The sequence below is a fragment of the Salmo salar genome, chromosome 28, assembly GCF_965601325.2.
Source record: "Salmo salar chromosome 28, fSalSal1, whole genome shotgun sequence".
Taxonomy (NCBI): Eukaryota; Metazoa; Chordata; class Actinopteri; order Salmoniformes; family Salmonidae; genus Salmo; species Salmo salar.
Window position 1 is genome coordinate 5262607 of NC_138318.1, and position 9901 is coordinate 5272507.

At 40.8% G+C, this 9901-nt stretch overlaps 2 protein-coding genes across 2 annotated transcripts; both read right to left on the reverse strand.

Annotated features, from left to right (window-relative positions):
- Positions 1 to 1043: 1043 nt before the first annotated feature.
- LOC106589323 (gamma-crystallin M2-like) lies at positions 1044 to 4353 on the reverse strand. Its single transcript, XM_014179132.3, has 3 exons — positions 4227 to 4353; positions 2012 to 2254; positions 1044 to 1665 (listed from the first exon to the last, which is right to left on the reverse strand). The coding sequence occupies exons 1-3, from the start codon at positions 4233 to 4235 to the stop codon at positions 1390 to 1392; spliced, it is 528 nt and encodes a 175-aa protein (XP_014034607.1). The 5' UTR covers positions 4236 to 4353; the 3' UTR covers positions 1044 to 1389.
- A 546-nt stretch (positions 4354 to 4899) lies between these two features.
- Positions 4900 to 9181, reverse strand: LOC106589324 (gamma-crystallin M2). Its single transcript, XM_014179133.2, has 3 exons — positions 9122 to 9181; positions 5629 to 5871; positions 4900 to 5226 (listed from the first exon to the last, which is right to left on the reverse strand). Exons 1-3 carry the CDS (start codon positions 9173 to 9175, stop codon positions 4951 to 4953), a joined length of 573 nt encoding a protein of 190 aa, XP_014034608.1. The 5' UTR covers positions 9176 to 9181; the 3' UTR covers positions 4900 to 4950.
- Positions 9182 to 9901: the final 720 nt, after the last annotated feature.

Consider the following 9901-nt stretch of genomic DNA (forward strand, 5'->3'; position numbering starts at 1 on the left):
ACTATCCTCATATAGCCTTTTTTTTGTTCTTTAATAACTGTCTTCAAAGAATAATATCAGTTTCCATGATCATTTTGCTTTGTGTATGGGGGGGGGGGAGATCTCATATCAGTCTGCAGAAACTGGTCGAGTTGGACCTTGGTGAATTTCCCTCTGTGGCTATCCAACTCCATGGCTAATGTTTGAAACTCCAAAGAATTACCGTTAACAAAAGTATGCATAAAAGTGTGTTCCTGTAACCTCTTGATAATGAGGGTAGTTTAGAAGGATCGGACCCTTTTCTCAATTTTCGCCTAAAATGACATAACCAAATCTAACTGCCTGTAGCTTAGGACCTGAAGCAAGGATATGCATATTATTGATACCATTTGAAAGGAAACACTTTGAAGTTTGTGGAAATGTGAAATTAATGTAGGAGAACACATTAGATCTGGTAAAAGATAATACAAACAAAAAAAACATGCGTTTTCTATATATTTGTTCCATCATCTTTGAAATGCAAAATGAAAGCCATACATTGAGATAGGATCCTAGGTGTCATTTAGATGTTGTCCACAAGATGAGATCAGTGTGTGAAAAGTTTCAGTGAACAATTACATCGCTACACAATATCTGCCAGGAGTTTGCCCAAATGTGCCGAATTGGGTGTGGAGCCAGAGACAGAGGTGGGGTCAAACTGTAGAACCCAGTTCCTACATTTGAATATTAAAAAAAAAATTCTAACAAAACTACATTTTATCTCTGGGACCTTCAGAGGTGAATCTATCAAACCATTTGATTGTGTTTTGTTGTGTTTTGTTGTTGTTCACTATCCTCAAACAATAGCATGGTCTTTTTTGGCTGTAATAGCTACTGTAAATTGGACACTGCAGTTAGATTAATAAGAATTGAAGCTCTCTGCCCATATAAGACATGTCTATGTCCCGGAAAGTTTGCTGTTGTTTACAACGTTTTCTAGTCACATTATCGCATATTGAGCAACAACTGTCCCGGTTTAGGGACACCGATGTTGTAGAGGTTAATAACAAAAAAAGGCCCTTTGGTTGACTTTGATCAAGTTTTCATTTATTTTGCTTCTAATAGAACAGGAGGTTGAGGGCTGGCAAAGCACATCATTCTGCTCTGTAACAACAAAAGCCAGAGAGTCCATCACTGTTACCATACGAGCATTGCCTGGGCCCCGAGGTCTACTTTCCCAGTCTAAGCAAAGCAGCAAAGACCCAACACCAACTGGTCCAAAACCCCCAATCACGTTAATGTGATTTCAGGGTCAGAAGACCACAGTAGATACACAACAGTCAAACAGTGCTAGCAATAAAGGGTAGGGGTACAGTACAGGATTTATAATAGGGTTGCATTAAGGGAGGATGAGGGGGTCTCAGTTGACCTTCAGGGGGTCTCGGTGACCCGTCTCAGGGAGCCGATGGTGGGGCTGGAGCTTCCCCACTCGCTGTGCCTCCTGTACTCGCCAGGACGAAGGAAGTACTGACGACCCCTGTAGTGGGGGTGCTCGTGGAGGATCCAGTAACCCTCCATGACGTTGGCGGAGGAGATGTCTCGGCTGTGGAAGCGCTCGTGAAGGTCGGGGCAGTCCTCCATCACCTCCATGTTCTGACCCCCGAAGTCAGAGCGCTCGTAGATCTTCATCCTGTAGTTTCCATGATACTGGGAAAGAAGAAGACAGACGAAATGGAGAATGGATATAGTAAATTATACTGTTGACTTGACAAACAATAATGGTAAGGTAAATGTTCCATAAAGAGAATGAAACATAACTTCAACCATAAAGTTTGTGAAGAAGAAATGTACCATGTGTTTTAAAACAAGGGGTTCAAAATAGGGTGGCATTTGTGAATCTATTTGTCATAGCCTCAGCCAAATGTCGGTAAGATTCTCGACCCAAGCAATGACAGTAAATGCTAAGATAGAAAAAATCTGTAGACACTGCGGCCCTCAACTCAAGGGACTGAAAACTATGTGGGACTGAGGACACCTGATGTAGTACACTCACAGGGGGCACCATACGGCAGGAGCGGATGCAGTCGTTGAAGCCAGCCCATCGCTGGTAGTCGGGGTACTCGCCCTTGTTCAGCATGTATTGGTAGCCAGTGTAGTTGGGCTTCTCGTAGGCCACCCAACAGCCACTTTCCACCTTTATGGAGTTACAGCGGCTGAAGTGGTTGTGCATCTCAGCACAGTCGCTGCTGCACTCATAGTGCCGGCCCTGGAAGTTCTTATCCTCGTAGAAGATTATCTAGAAGAGAGAGATGGAAACTTAAAATGATACATGCATGATAACACATATTGAGGAAATGTTTTACAACATATCACAGAATAAAAACAGAATTCCATTTTCATTCAAATGATTTTTATCATTAACTGCAATCCAATATACACAATTTATGATGTATGATTGAAATAAACCAAGCTTATCATCATAATATATATGTTTAGTACATGTGACTAAGAAGAGAGTGTTATTGGACCAGTAATAAATTATCCACTTCACATTTTCATCTCCCAAAAACCACACATCCCTGAGGCCCCAAGCCCTGCCCACAGGTGATACTTCATTGTTGCACGCACTTCACCTGTCACAGGTGATGCTGCTCATCACCACGTGACCCATTTGATGTTCATTGTTTTGAAAGGCTAGAAAGTATGCCAGCAATTTAGTAAAATAATTTTTAAAGTCAACAGAAAGCAAGCAAAACAACTCGACAAGAGGAGCAAATGACTTCCGTCTTCTGGTTTCGTTATACATCTGGAAAATTTGATTGCTGACAAGCAAAACATTTTGGGACTATGTCAACAATGGGCTAATGAAACAAATACCATGGGGTTTTCCTTTAAGTTTAACTGTATAACTGAACAAGTGAAAAACGTTTGTAAAATGTAAAAAGACACGCTACTTACACAAGTAGGCGCCTAGCATGTATTGAAGTCCACATAGGTCTAAATGTGAATTAAATTAATCTGTTAATTTACAAAATGTGAACGTACCAAAAGTGTTAATTTTAAAATACAATTATAATCTACTTAATGTGTTGCAACATGTATATGTTTTATCGGGCCACAGTTAACCCATTCATAGACGCTAACTGCTTAAGCGCCTATTGAATATATTATCTTCTGGTTGGGGGAGTTTTGTTAAGTTCCCCGACGCTCATTCTGAACGTTAAAACGCGTCACTTGTGGTACGGTTTTGGAAACATAAGGAATATATCTTTCATATCAGTTAGAAATAATGATACAAAAAAGAATAAATTACTACACACCTTGTTTACGGAAAAGAGAGCTAATTAGCTATCTAGCGTGCTCCGAACACCTGTGTGTAAGGGACACGCTCTTTTCACGCCACTTTGATTCAAAGTCATTTTCCTAACCTTAACCTCAGTCTCCTAACCTGCTACGAAAAAGTCACTTCAGTATGGAAAAGTGTCTATTTCACGTAAGTGTAACTTGGGAGGAATTGTAGTTCGTCAACTGGAGGCGCACACACCTTGTGGATCTGTGCTAAACTGCTACAGTGAGTCTATCTTTATTATTAGAAAATTATTTCTCGCAGATGTGAACGATAAGGGGCATGGCAGCATATATATTTCGAAAAGGTTTGAAAGCGATGATTATTGACGTTTCTAAACGCTAAACAACGTCGGAATTGAAGTTGACATGGTGCCAACGTTGGGCAAATGTAACGGCTGAAAACCCTACTGACGGAGAAGGGTTTTCGAGAGCTAGGCCGCAGTGTGCAATTAGCAGAAACAGAAATCAGGTGTGCCAACTCTCACCCCAGTAACGTTATGATTCAACCAAGTAAACAAACACTATTTTGCCCATATAGTTGATTATTATTAATAATGATTGATAATGATATTCTTAGGTCTTTTGTCCTGGCTAAAAAATGCATTATGTGGGGGATGGTGTGCCATTTGACATTGCTGCCTTTGAGGCATTTGTGCGGCCCTCCTTTGTCCTGTCCACTCATACTTGCACATGAGCTTTGAGCCTTTGAAACATTCTATTCAACATCTCCTAAAATCCCCATCCATTATCATTAATGGCCATTAATTTCTGCATGAATTGCAAGCTAATTAGTTATTTATAATAGTATCTGGCAAATCCAAATATGAAACATGTATTCTGATGGTGTTTATCATAGAAAATAGTTAAATGAGCCTCATTCCTGTATTTCCCTGTGAAACGCATAGTGTGTTCATACTTACCTTTCCCATTGTGACTGTATTTAGTTCGGCCCGGACTGGGTAGTGAGCGTTACTGGACCTCTTTATAGACACTGCAGGGATCAGGGCTTTGAAAATGTGGCACAAAGCTTTGTCGCGTCAGCACAATGTGCTCTACAGACTACAGAAAACTATAGGACTGGCCCACAGCAGCAGCTCTTTGTCTCTGTCAAAAGAGCTCTCTCTCTCTCTCTCTCTGGAAAATACTATAACTGCACTTTCCCAAAGTCCCACAATAAGAGTTGCCACATCTGCCTTTATTGGCATGGAGGCTAGCAATGTATAGACAGACAGAGGTTGAAAATGACTATGGCCTCCTAAACAGCTTTTGAATAGATTTGAACGTGTTGCAATGAGTTTCTGATTTGCAGTTAATTCAGTCAATCAGTTAGTTAATCAATAATATACTTAACAGTATATTTTGTATGGTAATTTGGTTGTGCTTATGACATGCTTGTTCACAACTGATTTGTGCAGAAAACCTTTAATGAGGGTGCAGCCAACTTTTAGGGCATCTAATTTCCCTGTCTAATAACCATACAGTTTATCCAAAACTTGGCAATTGCTGACACTTAATTATTAACACACAAGGTAACATTGCTATTGGTTTTTCCAATGATTTGAGATAGAAAGAAAACCACACAGAGAAGCCATGTTTAAAAACCAGCACGTTTAATCACTTTGTTACAGTCCAGAGGTGAGAAGCTCACAGGCCACTCCTCATTCTCCTGAAGGAGCCCACCATGGGGTTGTGGCAGCCCCAATCGCTGCAAGCCCTGTACTCGCCGGGGCGGAGGAAGTACTGACGACCCCTGTAGTTGGGGTGCTCATAGAACACCCAGTAACCTTCCATGACATTGGAGGAGAAGATGTCACGGTGGCGGAAACGCTCGTACACATTGGGGCAGTCGTCCATGAACTCCATCATGTGACCAGACATCTCAGGCCTGTTGTAGATCCTCATCCTGTAGGCTCCTCTGTACTGTTGGCGGAAGAGACAGAACGGAGGGGATAGAGAGGACAAGAAGGGAGTAGTAGAGTTTTGTACACTGGGTGATCTAAGCAGAGGTAAACATACATACATTTCTACAGATTTTCAGTCAAACTGTTCAAAACAGCAGCATAATATATTTTTTCTTAACTGCCAAAAACACTGAGCGATGATGAATGGAATGACAATGAATAAAAGTCTTTGGGGGGGGGGGGTGGAGCCCATTCCTTTAAAAAATGACTGGATCTCCTTGTGGACTTCGCCACGGAGACTTTCATGCTTTGACTCCTCTCCTTATCTATCAATGACATCAAGGGGCTGGTGATTGATGCTGATTTCTAAAGCACTGTTTGATGTGTGGCAGGGTTAACCCTATCAGTTTGATTGACTTACGGGGGGGAACATCTGGCAGGAACGGATGCAGTTGTTGAAGCCCATCCAGTGGTGGTAGTCTGGGTACTCGCCCTGGTTCAGGATGTACTGGTAGCCATTGAAGTTGGGCTTCTCGTAGGCCACCCAGTGACCGCCGGTCACCCTGATAGAGTTACAGGAGTTGAAGTGCCTGAAGGTGTCGGCACAATCGTTGTTGCACTCATAGTGGCGGCCCTGGAAGTTGTGGCCTTCGTAAAAAATTATCTATGGAGAACAGAAATGTATAAAATTGTTTATATATAGAGTTATTTACTGTAATTTCCAGACTATTAAGCGCACCTGAATATAAGCCGCACCCACTGAATTTAAAAAAATATATTATTTTGAACATAAATAAGCCGCACATGTCTATAAGCCGCAGGTGCCTACCGGTACATTGAACCAAATGAACTTTACACAGGCTTTAACGAAACACGGCTTGTAACAAAAATAAATAGGCTTTAACGAAACACGGCTTGTAACAAAAAATAAAAAATTTGCAGTAAGCTTTAGTTGTCTTTTTGCACTGAGTCAATTCCTCACGCTGCTGTTTCCAACGTCTTATCATCGACTCATTAAGACCAAGCTCCCGTGCAGCAGCTCTATTTCCTTTTCCAACAGCCAGATCAATCGCCTTCAACTTGAAAGCTGCATCATATGCATTTCTCCGTGTCTTTGCCATGATGAGGGTGACAAAATGACTACCGTAATCAGAATGATGGGAAGTTTGAGAGCGCTCGATTTAATCTAAACAGTAAACAAAAAAGCTGTTTGACCTTAACCCGTTCGGCAATTTCATTGGTCTACTGAAAGCTTCATGCCGCCAAAAAACTGAGCATGTCACAGAATGTGTATATATATTTTTTTTTATTATTTGAAAGCGGGAAAAATCCATATATTAGCCGCGTCATTGTTTAAGCCACGAGGTTCAAAGCCTGGGAAAAAAGTTGCGGCTTATCGTCCGGAATTTACGGTAGACTGAGTCAAGGATGACGATAGTAAAAGGCGAATGACTTGACTGAAAGCAGTATTCATGGATGTGGTGTTGATCGGCCAATAGGGAACACATTTCACTGCACCTTTTATATATTCTGTAAAATATGTAAGTGACGCAGACAACTTTATTTGAACTTTTGAGAAAGTTAATGCAAGGCACAACAGTTGAGTTTAAATTAGAAACCAACATTACTATACTAGTACTAGTATGGTCTCCATAGGTTAGGGCCCCAAATCAGAGATTTGAGAGCAGTTTTTTCTCCATTAATATTTTAAAGATGCACTCTCAAACTTTTGTATAATTTCAGCCAGTAGTTTTGAAAGTGATGCTCTTGAGCCAAAAAAGGTAGGGTCCCTGTTTTTTTGTGTACTACGCCATACAATTGTGTACTACGTCATTCATTTTGTGTAATATGTTACAAAATGCTTCGTATGATATACGAATTTTACAATTCCTGTGATATTGCACAAATTGGATTTGTAACATATGTTACGAATGTGTTGTGCTCCTGGAGTGCATCTAAGGATCTACGGGATCAGTGTCCCTATACTGGGACAGTTGTTTCTAACATGCGCTAATGTGACAAGAATGACGTTGTAAGTAACAGCAAACTTTCCAGAACATAGACATGTCTTATATGGGCAGAAAGCTTACATTCTTGTTAATCTAACTGCACTGTCCACAGTAGTTATTACAGTGACAAAATTGCCATGCTGTCGTTTGAGGAGAGTGCAGAACAACCAAAACATTTAATCACGGCAACTGGTTTGATACATTCACCTCTGACGGTAAATGTACTTACATTCAGTAATCTTGCTCTGATTTGTCATCCTGAGGGTCCCAGAGATAAAAGGTAGCATAGTTTTGTTTGATAAAATCAATTTTTATATTCAAATGTAGGAACTGGGTTCTACAGTTTGAACCCCTGCTGTCTCTAGCCCCACACCCACCCTGCCCAGCCATTTAGATGTGTGAAGGTTAGTGTTTTTTCTGTAGGTAAGCTAATTATCCATCATGTAGGACATTCCTGGGAGTGTGTACACTTAAACTTTGTACCATATCATTTTTGTATGTTCTCTATACTTGAAAATGAATCAATTGACCAATTTGGCAGATTTAGAAAATATTGTGCAGTACTGCAATGCTTCACTGGATCAGTCTAAAACTTTGCACGCACACTGCTGCCATCTAGTGGCCGAAATCTAAATTGCACCTAAACCCCTAACACGGAACCCAAACCGGCTGCACGCGTGCGCCATCGTGCATACATTTATTTTGTCCCCCCCCACACTAAATGCGATCACGACACGCAGGTTAAAATATCAAAACAAACTCTGAACCAATTACATTAATTTGGGGACAGGTTGAAAAGCATTAAACCTTTATGGCAATTTAGCTAGTTAGCTTGCACTTGCTAGCTAATTTGTCCTATTTAGCTAGCTTGCTGTTGCTAGCTAATTTGTCCTGGGATATAAACATTGAGTTGTTATTTTACCTGAAATGCACAAGGTCCTCTACTCTGACAATTAATCCACACATAAAATGGTCAACTGCATCGTTTCTAGTCATCTCTCCTCCTAGGCTTTTTCTTCTCTTGACTTTAAATTGCGATTGTCAACTTTCATCAATTAGGTGCATTACCGCCCCCGACCTCGTTCGTCTTTCAGTCACCCACGTGGGTATAAGCAATGAGGAGATGGCACATGGGTACCTGCTTCTATAAACCAATGAGGAGATGGGAGAGGCAGGCCTTGCAGCGCGATCTGCGTCAGAAATAGAACTGACTTCTATTTTAGCCCTTGACAACGCAGACGTTCGTTGGCACACGCGAGCAGTGTGGGTGCAGTAATAAAATAATATAGATTTCAAAATTTATTTTGCAATGCTCGCGCACGCGATGTAAGGGATATTATGGCATTTCTCTTGCATTTCAAAGATGACAGAACAATTATTTTTTCTGAAAATGCATGTTTTTTTGTTTTGTATTATCTTTTACTAGATATAATGTGTTATATTCTCCTACATTAATTTCATATTTCCACAAACTTCAAAGTGTTTCCTTTCAAATGGTATCAATAATATGCATACCCTTGCTTCAGGTCCTAAGCTACAGGCAGTTAGATTTGGGTATGTCATTTTAGGCGAAAATTGAAAAAAAGGGTCCGATCCTTCTTAACTACCCTCATTATCAAAAGAGGTTACCGGTTCCCTTTTTCCCGATCCTTAAAATTAATTGACCTTTTCTTTGGGTTCCTGGTTTATCCTATGGAGTATAGATAGTCCCTCGCATCAAGTCCTTTCATGTACTGGTATTAGTTCCACGACTGAAATCTTTGACAAATCTTTGACAGCTTCATAAACTGTATGCGTAGCTTACTTGCCAAATCGCTTCACTATACGCCTTAATAGCATTTGTTGCTCTACATAATTTTATCAGCAGTCATCAAACAAGTAACCGAAATGTGTGTTCGCTCATACCTTTCCCATGGTTGGAGGGCTTGATGTTGGCACCGTAGCCTTCAACAGGGTCATAGGGCCTTTTATACTCTTCTACTGACAAGAGTGCTCTGTTGCGTCACTGACCATTCCCATTGTCTCTCAAACCATAGGCTAATCTTTTTCCCGCAAGTGCTAGTTTACCTATACAATATATAACATCCACCCCCTATGGCTGCCCCATTCTATGTTTTCTGTACACAGACCCTTGTTCAGCCATGGCCTAGTGATGCACCCATTGAAACATCCCACAAAAGGCCTTTAGGTATGTAGTGTGAACAACAGAATATTTAACATTTACAGGAGGTGAGACGGTTCATGCACTCTCTAGTAAACAAAACAAAGCCATATCTTCCACAAATATGTGGGGTTGATATGAAAAAGATTATTGAACGTTGATAATAGAATGTTATGAAAATGCAAATGGTTTATCAGAGTTTATTTCAGTGTGGGTTCATGTTTTCCCTTTCCCTGATCGCAGGTCACAAAGTCTTGGTTGTGTTCTGTTCATAGACCTGTGTGTGTGTAAGTGATTCTGATGGTATTGATTGAATCAAGCTCTTGTGTTGATGTAATCTAGAGTGATATGTTCTCTTTTTGCTTCCATAGCCTGCAGACCTACTATGATGCCATGTACAGATAACTGTGGTGTGTGTGTGTGTGTGTGTGTGTGTGTGTGTGTGTGTGTGTGTGTGTGTGTGTGTGTGTGTGTGTGTGTGTGTGTGTGTGTGTGTGTGTGTGTGTGTGTGTGTGTGTGTGTGT

Coding starts and splice junctions, on each gene's coding strand:
- LOC106589323 (XM_014179132.3), bottom strand. Junction 1,666..2,011: donor CCTGCCGTATGGTGCCCCCT/GTGAGTGTACTA, acceptor CTTCTTTCCCAG/TATCATGGAAACTACAGGAT.
- LOC106589324 (XM_014179133.2), bottom strand. CDS start 9,175: ATGACCCTGTTGAAGGCTACGGTGCCAACATCAAGCCCTCCAACCATG. Junction 5,872..9,121: donor GCCCTCCAACCATGGGAAAG/GTATGAGCGAAC, acceptor TGTTCTCCATAG/ATAATTTTTTACGAAGGCCA. Junction 5,227..5,628: donor CCTGCCAGATGTTCCCCCCC/GTAAGTCAATCA, acceptor TTCCGCCAACAG/TACAGAGGAGCCTACAGGAT.